Below are 17,500 nucleotides of genomic sequence, written 5' to 3'. Positions count from 1 at the left end.
CAGGACAATTAGGCCACTTATGAGAGACTTCCTAATCTCCAGGCTGACAGGTAAAAGAAGGAAGGAACATCATAATCACCCATGACTAGCTCCCCTTCATTCTTGTTTGGACATGGTCATTAGCCACTTTGGTACCACAATCCCAGTTTAGATGGGGGCTCTCAAAATAAAGGTAAATTACAAAATTGAACCAGGAAATTAAATGAAGTTATGCCACTATAACAAACCTATGCTACCCTATCCAATATAGTAGACAACAGCCACATATGACTATTTATTCATTTTAATTTTATATTATTTATGTGTTTATGTATTTACAGTATATAGGTACTAGAGCTTGAACTCAGGGCTTCACACTCTTGCTCAGCTTTTTTGCTCAAGGCTTGCACTCTGCCACTTAAGCTGCATCTCCACTTCCAGCTTTTTGCTGGAGATAACAGTCTCTCAGACTTGTCTGTGTAGGCTGGCATTGAACCATGATCCTCAGATCTCAGCCCTTGAATAGTTAGGTTTAGAAGCATGAACCACAGATGCTTGGTGACAATTCAAATTTTAGTTAAAGTATGGTAGAGAAGTATCTCCACACACACACACAATATCATGTCAAGTGCTCAGTAACCACCTGAGCTACTGGACAATAGAGATAACAACTGTTATCTTTATACTGGATAAAGCTGATGACCATGCATCCAATTACTGGTATATAATTATTATTTATTGGTTTATATTTTAGTGTATATTATTGACATACATATTTACTGGTTTAAAAGCCCTATCCCCTTCTCACACCATCGTTGTCTTTATTATTAAAAAAAATTAAAGTTTCATGTTCTATTAAATTTTAGATGATGTGTTTTGTTTTGCCTATAAGGATCCATGCAATGTTAATAGGAAGATTTTGATCTATCTATCTATCTATCTATCTACCTACCTACCTACCTACCTACCTATCTATCCTCCATTGCTTCCACTGCTCAAAAATAACTTATTAATCCAGGTTTTGAATGTAAGTACTTTTATCCCACCCCCATGCAATTTCTGATATGATTTTATCTGTATCATTTCTTTTGGAGATAGCTAGAACATATATAGTAAAGTAAATTGCATATGAACAGAACTAGACTGCCCTCTTTCTTTCAAGAATAAAAGTTCCAAGCAAGATATGAGGTCAAGAGCAGTTTTTTCCAAAAGTAAATCTAAGAAAAAAAATTTGAACCCTCATTCCACTAATATATTGCATATATCATTACCAGTTATTTTTGATAAAATTCCAAGAAATTAAAAAGAGACAAAATTGTCCCAATTGAAAGTAAATATTATACTGAGAAAACACTGGTATTTCTATTAAAATCAGAAATGAGGATAGTGTTCATTTATTACCAAACATTTTGAACAGTACAACTAATGTAATAAAAATGTTGAAAAAAAAACCAGTATTTTTAAAGCCTAGTCATAGTGGCAAACATAGAAAATGTAAATATCTATGGCTAATTACAGTCAGCAAAAGTTCCTTAAGGTAGAGATAGAAAAATTAATACCTTCTGTATAGCTATCATCAATGTCCCTTTACAAATGAGGGGGGAAAATGTACAGGATAAATTTGATACAGGAATCTAATCTATCACCAAAGAAAGGCAAAAAATATAAAAACAAGATATCAGAGTGACATATTCCCGGATATATAACAGTAAAACTGTAAAAAATTTCCATCCTTTTCAAATTAATACAGCCTCTTTCAATATTATATTTCCTAGGAATGTTTTGTCTTCATAAAAATGTTCAACTAATAGTAGCTTAAAATGCAGAAATGTTTAACCATCTCATATAAAAGGAAGTCTGGAAAAAGGAACTACAGGCTAGTACAGTGCTCTCCAATTTCCTGAAAACTCAAACGTTCCACATTTCTGCCTTCCCTAAGATTGCTGGTTTGCTGGTAGCAAAGCTGCTCAAGGTCACCAGCAAGCCCACTGAAGGTCAAGGCAGAAGTGAAGGTTGGACCTAAAGACTCCTGACCATTTTCTTTTCTTTCTTTTTTTTTTTAAATAAAGGGAACATGTTTTTCAGAAGTCTGCCAGTAGACTTCCATCTATGTTACAGTGTTTAGAACCAAGTGATACAGGTAACCCATCGATGCTTGAAGGCTAAGGAAGCAAGAAGAGAACTCTTCCAGGTCCTCTAGCAGTGGAGGGAAGAAAAGGATGGCAAGTAGCATCTGTTTAGTCAAATGTTAGTGAATACCACCAACTCTATCTAATCAGACTCCCATTTTCTTTTCCAAGTCCTCTATTTCCTCAATTAGAATATAATCCAGAAGAGAAGAGGATTTACCCTGCTCACCACCATATCCTGGCACCTAAAATGTAAACAGCTGTTCGATGAACTAATAGTTTTAATGTCAACTGAAACTTATTTTTTAATGGCATGTGTAATCCAACAGCTCAAGGTGATTCACACCTGTAATCCTAGCTACTCAGGAGGCTGAGATCTGAGGATCACATTTTGAAGCTAGCCTGGATAAACAAATCTAAGAAACTCTTATCTCCAATTAAGCTGCAAAAAGCCAGAAGTACAGATGTCCTTCAATGGTTAAACACCAGCCTTGAGGGGAAAAGCTAAAGGAGAGCATGAGGGCCTGAGTTCAAGTCCCAGTACTGGTACAGACACACACATACACACACACACACACACACACACACACACACACACACACACACACACACACACACACACACACACACACACACACACACACACACACACACACACACACACACACGATACTTTTCTCTTGAATGTAGCATCCTCAAGGAAATTCACCACTGCAGCTGTATACTAGGGCACAGACTCTCCTATTAATTTCCTATTAATATCATGATATTTATACACACAGTTTAGCTCTGCCAAAAAATTAATAAGGCTGATTTTTTTGGTCAATAAACTTTCTACATCTTTTTCAAATAATTTGCTGCCATGCCAGGTTCCCTTTCATAGAATTTTGAATGTATATGTGAAGCTCTAATTTATTCCATGTGAAGTTTCTAATCAAATTGCTCTGTTGTATTTGGGCTGATGCTGTTAACATGTGTATTTATACTTACATAATGCATACTTATGGTATACATGCCTATACCCCAAAAGGTAAAAATGCACATAAACCTAAAAGTTTATGATACCAACCTCTTGTGATATGCAAATTGATCTTTCTGAAGATTCTATTCAAGACTCAGTCTACCTAAGACATACTTGTCTAATGTATTACAATGATTCTTTATGCATTACACAGAAATACAATATGATAATTGAAAGTGTTATTTTACAGTCTTTAACTCTTATTTCCTTCCTGGAGAACAGGAAATATTTCTCTTTTTTCTATTTCTCCCTACTTTAACTATATTAAAATAAATCCTTGCTAAAACTTTCAAAAATTAAGTGTAACTAGCTATTATATCATTAGTTATTACAGTCTATAAGAATGGTTTTAAGAAATGCTATTTTTTACTGCTCAATTATTACTCAATTCATACATACAAAAAAGGATCCACATATAATGTATTTAGATCATTAACCAGAAACTCATAGGTTATAGGCAGGTTACAGGAATAGAAGGGATTTGGCCTTTTTATGAATAATTCATTTTTCTTATTTACAAAATCATCAACAATCACAGGTAAAATTGCTTTTATGTTTTTTTTTTTTTTTTTTTGTCGGTCGTGGGGCTTGAACTCTGGGCCTGGGCGCTGTCCCTCAGCTCTTCAGCTCAAGGCGAGCGCTCTACCACTTGAGCTATAGCGCCACTTCCGTAAAATTGCTTTTAAAAAGTAGCAAGAGGGCTGGGAAGGTGGCCTTTGCCTTGCATACATGAGGCCCTGGGTTCGATTCCTCAGCACCACATAAGCAAAAAAGAAAAAAAAAGCCGGAAGTGGTGCTGTGGCTCAAGTGGTAGAGCGCTAGCCTTGAGCTGAAGAGCTGAGGGACAGCGTCCATGCCCAGAGTTCAGGCCCCACGACCGGACCAAAAAAAAAAAAAAAAAGTAGCAAGAAAAAAAAGAATAATTCTGTGCTAATACAAATGCATTTTCCATTATACTAAATTTACCTAAGAAAATAGATGTATTGGTATCTAAGGTGAATAGTTTACTTATGGCTGTTAGCTTGAATTACTGAAACTATGTAAACTTTTTTTTTTTTTGTCAGTTGTGGGACTGGGCGCTGTCCCTCAGTTCTCCAGCTCAAGACTAGTGCTCTACCACTTAAGCCACAGTAACACTTCCAGTTTTCTGGTGGTTAATTGGAGATAAGAGTTTCATGGACTTTCCTACATGGGCCAGCGGTGCCCGGCTTGTAAACTTTTTTTAAAAGGAAAGTCCAATTAAGCAGTAAAAATGTGAAGCTCTTAAGGAATTAGTATAATTTTCTCAAGATATAAGTGAGCTACAGAAGAAAAAAGAAAAAGTATATGTGTGGTTAAGACAAGCTTTTTAAACTTAATTATCTTAACGTAGTTGTACAAAAGGCTTGTTATTTAACAAAGCAGTTCAATGCATCTTTAGCAACAATCTCACCCATCCCTCCTACAAGCTTCAATTTTAAAAAGCAAAATATAACGGGCCATCAAGATGCTCATAAGTAGAGCTCTACTGCCCTCTTCTGTCTTAAGAATATAGGAAACCACAAGTGCAAATTTCAGAAGTACTGAAGCCTTAATTAAGTCAAGGGTTAAATAGTGTTTCCCCAACTAGCATACAAGTAACACACAGAAGATCCTTGTCTAAATGCCTTCACATTTGTTGACACATAGATTTGTTAAATCAGTAATGGTCATATATTCTGACTTAATTTATTTCTGAGAATATATGCTAGAAATTTACACAATTTAAAATCTAAGAATGTTAACTAATGATTCAAATTAATCTTAAGATTCTAATTTTAATGTTGTTTTTTTAATCTATTCCAATGTCTAATTAAAAAATGCTTATAAATCATGAAAAGCAAAACAAATTATCTTAGCCTTATAACCAAAAATTGCCTAGCATTAGATGACATCCGTGTTTTCTCTGATTGACTAATTTTAAAGACTCAATCCTACAGTGGAAATATGAGAAGATATACATAGTCTTTGGTTAACTAAAGTGGAACAATTCCTCTATTCCCAAACCTCAAAATAAACCTAGAAATTAGAAGTATGAAGAAGTTCTACTTCTATCTGGGCACTGCTAGCTCATGCCTATAACCTTGGCTACCTAGAAGGTTCAAAGATAGAAGGGATGGACAAATCAGGTAATCCGCAAAAGTGGTGGAAGTGGAGGTCTGGCTCAAGTGGCAGAACATCAGCCTTGAGCAAAAATGCTGAGTGAGAGCATGAGGCTCTGAGTCTAGGCCCCAGTTAAAACATAACAACAACAACAAAAAAAAAAAAACCCTACCAAAATTAAAGCATTTAAAAGCATAAAAGAATAAAAGAAAAAAGTTCCCTTTTTACCACAGTGATAGAGCAATAATTAGCAAGTTATTACTGTCAGCTACATCTGATCTTCACACAAAGGAAGCTCCATTGTTTAAATCTTTCAAGCAACCTCTAGCATTATGGATGTATATTATCCTACACTACTTCATAAATATAAAACTGGAGACATTCTCTCAGTACTAGTCCATGAGCTTACTTAAATTCCTTAATGAAAAAAGAAATTGTATACTTTTTTAATCTTTTTTTTTAGCTTTTTATTTTGGTCGGTCATGGGGCTTGAACTCTGGGTTTGGGCATTGTCCCTGCGCTCTTCAGCTCAAGGCAAGTGCTCTACCACTTGAGCCACAGCACACTTCTGGTTTGCTAGTGGTTTTATTGGAGATAAGAGTCTCACAGATTTTCTGCCTGGACTGGCTTTTAATTGTGATCCTCACATCTCAGCCTCCTGAATAGGTAGGATTACAGGCGTGAGCCACAGGCGCCCGGCTTACTTTTTTAATCTTTAATTGAGAATCCAGACAATATTAACTGTTCTTTAAAATTCATAATTTTAATGTAAAACACATTTCTTATTCATTGAACTGATTAATCCAAAAACATCCAAGTAAAATTCTGTAATTGAAATTATACCAATAAAATAAACACTTTTTTTTGCAAGAACACAGGAATGGTATTTTCCAGCAAGTTTTACAAAATATAGAATGAGTTTAATGAAACTTTCGAAATGATACCAGTTGACACAACTTACCTTCCTTCAAAGAGAGAGACATTTGAACTTACTGTCCTGGATCACAAACAAACAAGTAAAGCTTAAAATTACTTTTGGCCATATTAGCTCAACTGCATTAAGCCCATTAGGATACATTTTACTAAAAGTAATAAATATAAAACCAAGATGAACTCAGTATTTGGTATCATGTACATGGCACATTTAGAAGAACCAGTCAATGAAATGCTTGTAACAGACCCTTATAGACTTCAAGGGGACTTCTGCACCTCAGAGCCTTTACCAAAGATGACAGACGGGAGCACTGTTATCAGTGGCTTGGGTTACAGCATAAGTATCTTATAGCTAAAGATCCAAAACTAAATAACTAAAGGTTGACTTTTACAAAAAGGTACAAAAGCCTGCTGAAATTCTGTTGTAACTCTTTACACCTTCCCTACTTGGATCAGGTTGTTTTCTCCTTCTCCCTGGTCAGCTCAAGAAGACACCAGTGCAGGCTCCATGAGTCCCAGCTGGATAAAGTTCCGCTGCATTTGTGTGCTGCTGTCCTAGTGCTGGGGCTATATGTCCACTTACTCTTCTACTAAACTCTGCAAGCTATTCAGAAGGCTGTCATCCTACCCTGCTTCTTTCCTTTTTGAGTCTTTAGTTCCTTGCATTCTATCGATACTCAAATTACTCTGCATACCATCTTGCTCAAAATTTCTCCAACAGTACATTAAAGAAACTAGCTGAACACTGTGGTGGCTCACACCTATAATCCTAGCTACTCAGGGAACTGGGATCTGAGAATCAAGGTTTTAAGCCAGTTTAGGCATGAAAGTCCCTGGGACTCTTATTTCCAATTAACCAGCAAAAAAAACAAACAAAAAAACTAAAAGTGGAGCCTTGTGTGAAAAATGCCCGGGCCTGAGTTCAAGCTCCAGTAAGGCATTACCTACACAAAAAGTAAAAAGAGAAGTGGGAGGGAGGAGAGGGGAAGGGAAGGGAGGAGGGACTCTTTTGCTTAAGGCTAGTGCTCTACCACTTTGAGCCACAGCACCAATTTCCATTTTTCTGGGGGTCAATTGAAGAGTGTTATCGGCCTTTCCTATCATCAGATCTCAGCCTCTTGACTAGCTAGGATTACAGCCAATGGTCCACAGGAGCCTGGCTGACCCCATTTTTTTAAAGTCACACGTCTTTCACTGAAATATGTTTACACAGTAAGTCCCTAGAACAGCAATAAAACATCATGACTCTTGATGCCATACAAACAAATTTTTCTGTTACCAGATCAGGTGAAAACAAACAAATTTTTGTGTTTGAGCTTTTTTTTTTTTTTGGTCGGTCATGGGGATTGAACTTTGGGCTTGAGCGCTGTCCCTCAGCTCTTCAGCTCAAGGAGAGTGATCTACCTCTAGAGCCACAGCGCCACTTTTGGTTTTCTAGTAGTTTATTGGAGATAAAGAGTCTCACGGACTTTCCTGCCCAGGCTGGCTTTGAACCATGAACTTCAGATCTCAGCCTCCTGAGTAGTTAGGGTTACTGGCGTGAGCCACCAGCGCCCGGCTTTGAGCATTATTTTGAAACACGGAACAACTCCAAAAATGTTAACTGCCACTCATCTCCAGAAAAAAGCAAAAACAAAGAAGACTAAACACTGAACCCAGGAACGTGGCTATTCAAAGGAACAAACTTTTGTACTTGCTTTGCCCCAATTTCTGCTACATAGACTGCCCCAGTCTTTCTATCTATTTCTAAGAGATGTGGCAGAACTTGATCTGGTAGCTGGATGGTGCTGATCACTGAACAGTGCCCGAGGTTTCCGGTGGGTGGGGCCGCCAGGATGGACAGCCTGCTGAGATTCAGCTGGGCCACAATCAAGTACTTCCCATCTGGAGTAAATCTAAGGAGAAAGTAATGTTCAGAAGAAGCCTAAATATTTACTTTGTCAACATTTTAATTCCCACTGTGCAAACTACATCAGTTATCTATTTGCTGGGTGATTCTGTTACAGAGAAAGAAAAATTGATCTAATTCTACAGAGGGAATAAGATATCTGGGACAGTAGAGACAAAGATTAACTTAAATTAAAAAAAAAAAAACCCTCAATATTACAGTTTACTAAACAAAAGGAAACGGAGTGAGAACTGGCAGTAGGCTGGGTCCACTATCACAGACTCACACTTTGATTCTCTGCCACTGGCTGTGGAAGGTTCACTGGGATTTCACAGGCCACTGGGAGTTAATAACTGTATCTGGGATATGAAATTCCCATATATAAAACTTCTCTCTATGCTTGTTTCTTTCCACTTTTCCTAGATGAACATGAATAATACCTTGAGCTTTCTGCTGGCCCTTCAGAGATAGTGAATCATATAAGCAAACAAAATTAAGGATTTTGAAAAGGCACAATTACCTGATTGAAGAGGGGCCTTCTTCTGTGAAACAACTACTCCATGCTCCTAACCACTCTCCAGTGTCTTTATCAAATACTTGGAGTCTTTTATTTCCTCGGTCAGCAACCCACACCTGAGAAAACAAAAAAATTTCAGTTGGGAAAAGACCCACGATATGAGAATATGATTACTTTTGCTCATTTATATAAATTATCTCCGTACTTAAGAGGTCTCCAAAGGAGAGGGCATTATTAAATCCTATTTTCTGATCTGTAAAAGCTACAGTTCAAAGGTCAAAAGCTTTGTTTGTGTGCAGTGAGAAACGTGAGGGCCACAGTCTAAGCCCAGTGTCAAAACACAGAGCCCAGGACGTTCTGGCTACTGTATTAACATGAGAGTAACTAAAAACCTGAGGGGCCTAACAGTCACGTAGCAGATTAAGGATACAGAAAGTCATTCATTCATTTGTTAATGAGCATTCACTATCTCTGAGGGCTGCCAATTTGTCACTTCCTAGTCTAGGCCACAAGACAATGACAAGAGAAAGTGGCCTAGCTCCACAGCTCAGCACAGTGGGAAGTTTACCTTCAAAAAGCAGTGTCTCTACCTGCAGTGACTGAGGTGTGTCCTAAGCGCTAGAGCACTTAAGAGAGGAAGGACGGGAGATGACAAAACATATGAAGGATAACTTGTTTAAGGTAGGTTATTGATGATGATGACTTATTAAGGAAATATTGGTATAAAGTAGGAGGTTAGATTCATTCTAAATGACTTCTATATGGATGGGTGAAACTTGCTACATAATGTGAAAGGGTTTTCATGATGTGGTTAGAGTTTTAGACAACAGGAAGAGTTGTCAAGTGGAAAGATCCTGCTACCCACTACCTCCCCATTTGGCTCCACTGGATCTCATGGGTTTGGGAATCCAGGCACCATTTCTTCGGGATAACCCTTAGATCTTTATCAATGTGTGCTTTTGGTAGTCCTTAGTTTTATTCCAAGTAGAAACAAAGGAGCTAACCCCAAGCAAATGGTATCTCTGATAAGGAAAGGGAGTAAAGGAAAAAGAACTGTTAATAAATGGGGGTGGAAAAGAAAAAGATTGAAATGTATTGGTTAAAGCTTTCTTTCTTTCTTTTTTTTTTTTTGGGTCCGGTCGTGGGGCCTGAACTCTGGGCCTGGGCACTGTCCCTCAGCTCTTCAGCTCAAGGCTAGCGCTCTACCACTTGAGCCACAGCTCCACTTCCAGCTTTCTTTTTGCTTATGTGGTGCTGAGGAATCCAACCCAGGGCCTCATGCATGCAAGGCAAGCGCTCTACCACTGAGCCACCTTCCCAGCCCTGGTTAAAGCTTTCTGTTCCCCATTATGGAACTAGTGAGAACAAGTGTTTTTCAAACGTTTAAAATAAAACTCTTTTGTCTTTTCATTTTGGTGAGAATTATTTTTTTTTCTTGTAAATGGAAAGTATTTCACTTAAAGACTTTTCCTAGTGGAAAGAAACATTTTCTCCCCCCTCAGGTAACTTTACGTTTGGATTCAGTATTCTTTTTACCACATAAGGGATATAAACACAACTATCTTGCTAATTTTTAAATATGTAGGGAGGGCTGGGAAGTTGGCTCAGTGGTAGAGCGCTTGCCTTGCATGCCTGAGGCCCTGGGTTCGATTCCTCAGCACCACATAAGCAAAAAGAAAAAAAGCCGGAAGTGGCACTGTGGCTCAAGTGGTAGAGTGCTAGCCTTGAGCTGAAGAGCTGAGGAACAGCACCCAGGCCCAGAGTTCAGGCCCCACAACCGGACCAAAAAATAAATAAATAAATAAATATGTAGAGAATGCTGTCAGTATAGGAGCTGAACATTAGTTAAGAGAAGAACTGAGGCCTGGGAATGTGGTATAGAATGGTAGAGTGGCAGAGTGCTTGCCTAGCATGCATGAAGCCCTGGGTTCAATTCCTCAGTACCACATAAACAGAGAAAGCTGAAAGTGGTAGAGAGCTAGCATTGAGCAAAAGAAACTCAGAGACAGTGCCTTGAGTATAAGCCCCAGGACTGGCCAAAAAAAAAAAAAAAGAGAGAGAGAGAGAATTGACCAGATATATCAATTAATTCTCTCTCTCTCTTTCTCCCCCCATCTCTCTATCTTTCTTTCCCCATCCCAAATATAAAGACAGTGCATTTTTACCCGACCAACTGAATCAAGTGTAACACTGTGAGGAATGTTGAACTTAGCAGGTCCTGTTCCATTTTCTCCACGCAGCCAAAGGATCATGAAATCTATAAATAGTAAGTACATATGGTCAGTGCAGTATATAGAATTGTGTCTCTGAATGCTATATTTCACAACATAAATTTTCAAAAAGTACACCCTACTGACTTGACTGTGCTTTCCTGGCTTTCTGTCTGTTGATCCACTTGCCTAACTCCTCCATTACTACAAGCAATTAGGGCACTTTTGCTATCTCTGCTTGATGACTGCTTCGAACTTACTTGCTTTTTAGTTTTGTTATTTCACTGAGCTTAGAATGTTATTTCACTGGGCTGACATTTTTATAGTCTGTCTACCTTATTAATCACTCTAGGGAGGGCTAAACTGTGGTCCTCCAAAAGATACGCCCATGTACCTGTCACCTACTTTAGAAATGGAACTTTCATTAAGTTAGGTATCCAAAGATGAGATTATCCTAGATTTAGAGTAGGCCCTAAATCCTCCTCCAAAGAGAAGGAATATAGAGACTTAAGCAACAAAAGGGTCATATGACAGAGGCTCAGACTATAGTTATACTGCCATGAGCCATGACAGTAAAACAAGCAAGGAACAACTTCCCCTAGAACCTTTAGAGGTCACTTCAACCTACTCAATTAATTTCAGAATTCAGGATTTCAAAAGTATCAGAATATATTCCTGTTGTTTAAGATCACCTCGTTTGTAGCTTTTTTTTTTTTTATAGCAGCCACAGAAAACCAATAGACCCATATTCAATCTGTCTCCTAAGTTTGATTGTTCACTCCTTTCATACAACTTTTTGGACCGCTGTTTTACCCTGTCTTACCTTCCTTTTAACTGATAATTTCCAAATGTACTCTTATATGGTAAGCTAACTACATAGCTCCAAATGACAGCACTCACTAACATGTCCTCATGTCTTATAAAAGCTGTTTCTGGAACATTACTTTCCTATTAAAACCTCAAAAAGAGCTGGGTTCCATTGGCTCACACTTGTAATCCTAGTTACTCAGGAGCCTTGAGTGCTGAAGTTCAAGACTAGCCTGAACATAAAAGTCTGTGAGAGTCTACCTTCAATTAACCAGCAAAGTACCAGGCTGGAGGCATGAATTAAGTGGTAGAACACCAACCAAGCAAGTGCAAGCCAGAGCACTAGCAAATGGCCTAGTTTAAACTCCAGCCCTAGCAAAAAGAAAACCAACCAACCATACAAACAAAACCACAGAAGACTACAATATAGGCAAAATATAGATTCAAGAGTCCTCAGATAATCTTTCTACTATTCCAGAAGCACATTTCCAGCTAATGACCTTTGTAAACCTCACAGGATAAAGCCTCCAGGACTGCTCTGCCCACCCTTTTCTTCGTTTACCAAAAGTAGTGTGGCCCAAGGACTTTATAACATCTCAGCCCATTTCTCTGGACAAATTAGTGGTTCCTACTCCTAAATTCTATTTTATTTTAAAAATTGCCACACATTACATTTAAGTGTCTCATCCATAACATAAAACAGACTTTCCCCTATAGTCACTACCAGGAAGTCTGGCATTGAATAAATTGCTAATGGATTGATCAGCCAACAGGCTACCTGACAATGGGGAGGAGCCCAGAGTATTAGGAGTTCCTAACATTTCCATTCTTAATTGAGTAAGAGATCCACTATCCCTATACCCACCCACCCACCCAGTTCCTTCAATGAAAAACCAGTAGGCCTGTAAGCACATTCATTTATTACTGGCAATCCTAGCCACCTGTTTTTTTAGTGTATTCCTAATGCACAATATATGGCCTTTATGCCAAGTATCAAATAAATCCCATTTATAAAGTAATATTCTCATAATTAACATTCAAAAGTAAGCCACGTACTTTGGGACAGTTTGATCAATCTGTTATTTAATCCTCCATCCCCATCCACAATGTAAATATCTTCTGTGTCCTCCACATACAGTTCTGCAGGGTTATCAAACTGCAGGGGATTCAAAGCCGTGCCTTTTTTGCCTGGAGTACCCAAGACTTGAACTAGATCACCAAAGGAATTGTATTTTTTAACAGTATGACCATAGGATCCTGTAAAGACAGATATTCATGTCTCACAAATAAAATCACTGTACAACCTCTACACTTTTCAAGTAAGAAAAAATTTGATATAAACTTAAAAAGGTCGACAGGCTTAGATAACTGTTAATAGTGACATCAAATAGAGTTTCTTTATAAGTTACAGCCGATTTTTGATGAATAAAATCTTAATTACTCCAAAACAGATTATAAATTCAAATAAATAACCAAAAATGTTTATAACACAGAAAGCTGATGAGGTTAACAAATTATTGGTGTGCCATTTTCATTTTCAGATGCATGGCCTTGCTTATTAAAAAGAATCAAGAAATAACTGTAAAAGAAATAACTTATAGTTGAAGGTATTTCAATCAGTCATGTGCAGCTATTTTTTAAAAAAATATGTATTCTTCTAGTGTAAATCAATTCAAAATTGAACCCACTAAGTATTCCTTTGAGGAGGAAAATAATCTTTGAGTTTAAGTGATTTTTATGGACAAAATAAGTAGAACATGAGTAAACAAGAGAAAGACAAACACTTAACAGAAATCAACTTGAAGGCATGCAAGGTTAAATTCATTAACAGGTATTCCAAAGACTAACTGGATATACTTGGCTTACTAGTTATAAACTGAATCACCAGGCATTACAAATTATATCTTAAGAAATATATTTATTATACTTAATCTACACACTTAAAATTTGCAGCAGTAGCTGGACACTGGTGGCTCACATATAATAATCCTTCCTACTCAGGAGGCTGAGGTTTGAGGATTGGGTTTTGAAGCCAGTCTAGACAAGAAAGTCTGTGAGATTCTTATCTCCATAATTAACTATCAAAAAGCCAGAAGAGAAGCTGTAGCTCAAATGGTAAAGTGCTAGCCTTGAGAAAAGGAGCTTAGGGACAGTGCTCAGGCCCTGAATTCAAGCTCTAGGACTGGCGTGTGCACATACATACATACACACACATGTGCAGAAGTAAAAAGAGAACAAGATATTACAGAAAAAGCAAACAGTTCCCGAACTTCCTCTAAAACTCAGTAGATGAAATCAATTCCTTGGAAAAAATGGGAAGGAACATAAAATTTGGTTTTTGGATCTGTGCATGGAAAAAAAGATGCAGTGGAAAAGAATGAAGTGTTCATATGTGCTATTTTTTTTCTTTCTGAGAATCAGTGAAGTTCTACATTAGAAAAAGATGACATGTAGAGAATAAATTAAAAGCGGGGGTCTATTAACAATGAATTCACTGTCAATGAAAATAAGGCAGGGAAGCAAAAATAGTCAAATCGAATTACAATTTTATACCAACTCAGGTACTACAAATTTTTTAAAACCATAACTTTATCCCCCAAAATGAAGCTTAAAATAGTTATCTACCACCCAAGGCCCAGAAATCTTTTATGTTCTGAGAACTAGTTTGACAATGTCTCTACTTATAGAAATCAAGAACCTCTTAATTCACACACTCACACACACACACACACACACACACACACACACACACACACACACACACAACTGAATTATCCAGAACTACACACACACACACACACACACACACACACACACACACACAACTGAATTATCCAGAACTAGAGAAGCAGTATGTCCTTCAAGTTAAGAACGTAACTTAGAGCCAGATGCTTAATGGCTCATACCTACAATCCTACTATCCAGGAGGCTGAGATCAGTCAAGGCAGGAAAGTCCAAGAGATGCTATTTCCAAAATATTAGGAAAAAAACTTGGGCTAGAGGCATAGCTCAAGTGGTAGAGTACCACCCAAGCAAGTGTGTGTGTTAAACACAGAGTTCAAATCCCACCCTGGAAAAACATATCTTAAAAATGAAAGAACATAACTGAGCCAAGAACACTACAAATACTACATTTATGATTTCATTCCTTCTGAGTTCTTAAGGTAATCTAGGCTATTTCTCCTACTAGCCGGTCTTCACCAGCACAGATAAATTTGCTTTTTTTGAGAAGTTTCTTCATAGCTGTAGACTCAATTGTGCTTTCTTTGTCTTTAGACATTGTCAACTAAAAATATTTGACAGAGGAAAAGATTTCAGATATGCTTTGGTCAGTGTAATTTCAAAATCATTAACCTCAGTTTCTGCAAATCTTTGCACTTGAGGCAGCAAAGTAATAATGGCTTGTTAGCACAAGCCCTTCTAAAAGAAAACTTGTCAAAGAAAATGAGAAGAAATGAACTTGTTCATTCTGAGTTGCCATTTTATTTGACTTTGCATGACGAAGTACAGACTTATTTGAGAGAAGCAACTGATAGCTTAAAGAAAGATCCCTTGAGTAATTTCCTTGTTCATTTATTCTTCACTGCAATAGAATTATTAAAATTTGGCAATTCTGATTTCAAAATGCAGAAGCAAGGACCTGAGCAAAGAGCGCGGCTTTGAGTAAAGTAATTTAATGCATATTACTACACATACCACTTCCTACATCCGTGATCCAGACGGATTGTTCGAGTGGTGTGCTGGATGCGAACATACCATGAGGTGTGTCAACTGTGTGATTCCAAGATCGTAGTAAATATCCGTCCTCTGTGAACACTAATACTTTTGGTATGTTATCCCCTCTCTGAAGGTATACAAAAATAACTGCTTAGTTACGTAGGATCCATTTTAAGGAATGATCATCTTTATTTTGTAAGAGATAAACAAAAAGGTTCATTTTGGAAATTCGTAATGTTTAAAAAAAACCCAACTTCAAAATCTAAGTTAAACCTGACTTATGTTAACTCTAACCAATCTGCACATCACCATTATAATAACAATAATAAGAATTAAAAATTTTAAACAACCTAACAGCTAACGGCTATTACATTCAAAACCAATTTACCTGACGCCAATTCAAAATTAAGTTGCATAACTAGCATAATATAAATGCATATGGCTACCTACGAATACACATATATACACATCTATATGGAAAAAAAACGGGGATCCATTGTTTCCTTTTATAGTGTCGGGGGCAAAATCCACATTTTACTTACTTGGGCCACGTAAACCAACCCGTTGAGGGAATCAACCGCAACACAAAATGTCACGCCAGTGAAGTATTCTGAAAACCTAGGCCAACCCAAATCCAAGCGATAAAGCATTTTCTCCGTTCTCCACTTTAGAAAAGGGCGTTTCCTTAAAACCTTCAATAAAACCAAAAGATTAGGACAAGTGTAAGAAAAAACAGGGAGGGGAAAGAAATGACCTTCTCTCTTTCTCTCCCTTCTCCTCCCCTCCCCTTCCCCTTTTCCTTCCCTTCCTCCCCCTCCTCTCTCTCTCAGGAGGGGAAAAATGAGGCCCCCCTATCCCTTCCCGCTCCCCACTCCCCTCTTGTGTGTGTGGGGAGGGGCGTTATATATGTATCTATCAGGTGTACCAGTGCTGGGGCCTGGGCGCTGTGCTTGAGGGGTTTTTTTGCTCAAGGCTACCATTTTTATTTTTAGCAATTCCAGTCTTTTTGCTAGTTAAATCTGAGAAAAAGTCTCCAGGACTTTCTGGCCCGGGCTGGCTTCGAAACCGCGATCCTCAAGTCTCCTATTCCTGAGTAGCTTGGATTACAGGTGTGAGCTACCAGCGAGCGGCGAGGCTTACTTATTTTAAGTATGTCTTTCCACAGCCTGAGGGCTTGCTGCCCTGACTGAAATGATTCCATAGAAATAGTGTTGTTGTTGTTAACGTCTAAAGACCAGAACGCACATAGAATAAGTGTGCAAATGAGTGTGGCAGGGGCAGATGAAGGCGTGGAAATGTCGCTACCATACTCGTTAACACTGAAAGCCTAGATGAACGGCCCGAGGTCCGGCCCCCGGGCAGCGTTTGAGGCCGGCCAGCAGGGCCGGAGCCCGGATCACCTTCGGAAGAGCATCTCTCCCGGGCTGTCCGCACCCCGTCGCCGCGCAACTCACCGCAGGGCCACAGAAATGCGAGTGCAGCACCAGACAGGCGAAAAACAGGGCGACGCCGGCCGCGCAGACCCAGCATCTCGCCATGGCCGGAGAGCAGCATCCGCAAAGGTCCGAGCGCTCGGTGGCTCACCGCCCCGCCGGTCCGCCCGGAAGTCCCGCGCTAACGCTTCGATTTCCAGAGCTCCAGCCCGGAGCCTCGGGCTTTCAAAGCCAAAATGCCAAAAGAAAAGGGAGAAAAGCAAAACGCCCAAGCTTCGCAGTTCCGCACGCAGCCGTCGGCCCCAACGCCCCGCCCCCACGTCAGGTGCTCAGATGCCTGTCACGTGACTGTTTCGCCCCGCCTCCACCCCCCACCCAGCCCGGGAGGGTCTACGCTGTTGATGTCTCCCGGACAGCAAACTGGGGTGTCCCGCGCATACTCCTTACTCATTTGCCACTCATTCTTTTAAATGCAGGTTCAATAAGGAAGGCACGACTTCTAAAAAGGAAGACTAAGGGGGAGAGCATGGTGGCGCTACAACTGCCAGACTCTGAGGACAATTCAATCCACATTCGTTTCCAAAACATTCAGGCATTGCCTGTGGACGTCTATGTTCCCACACTAGGACCCAGGAGCCTCCTTTCTCCCCGCCCCCCTCCCACGCCCTCCGCCGCTTTCAGAAAACTGGAGCCCCTACTGGCCGCACCAAGTTTACAGTTACTGAGCGCGACGCGGAGTACGGAA

General features: G+C 39.1%; 1 protein-coding gene across 1 annotated transcript; it reads right to left on the bottom strand.

The window, feature by feature from the left end:
- Positions 1-7,675: 7,675 nt before the first annotated feature.
- On the bottom strand, positions 7,676-17,062 carry Nhlrc3 (NHL repeat containing 3). Its single transcript, XM_042685532.1, has 7 exons — positions 16,777-17,062; positions 15,865-16,014; positions 15,302-15,449; positions 12,662-12,862; positions 10,754-10,845; positions 8,592-8,704; positions 7,676-8,078 (listed from the first exon to the last, which is right to left on the bottom strand). Exons 1-7 carry the CDS (start codon positions 16,858-16,860, stop codon positions 7,826-7,828), a joined length of 1,041 nt encoding a protein of 346 aa, XP_042541466.1. The 5' UTR covers positions 16,861-17,062; the 3' UTR covers positions 7,676-7,825.
- Between the last annotated feature and the right edge of the window lie 438 nt (positions 17,063-17,500).

This window comes from Dipodomys spectabilis, unplaced genomic scaffold (genome assembly GCF_019054845.1).
Source record: "Dipodomys spectabilis isolate Male_0828 unplaced genomic scaffold, ASM1905484v1 ptg000095l, whole genome shotgun sequence".
Lineage (NCBI taxonomy): Eukaryota > Metazoa > Chordata > Mammalia > Rodentia > Heteromyidae > Dipodomys > Dipodomys spectabilis.
Note: the sequence above shows the minus strand (reverse complement) of the source record. Positions and strands in the feature narration are given on the sequence as shown.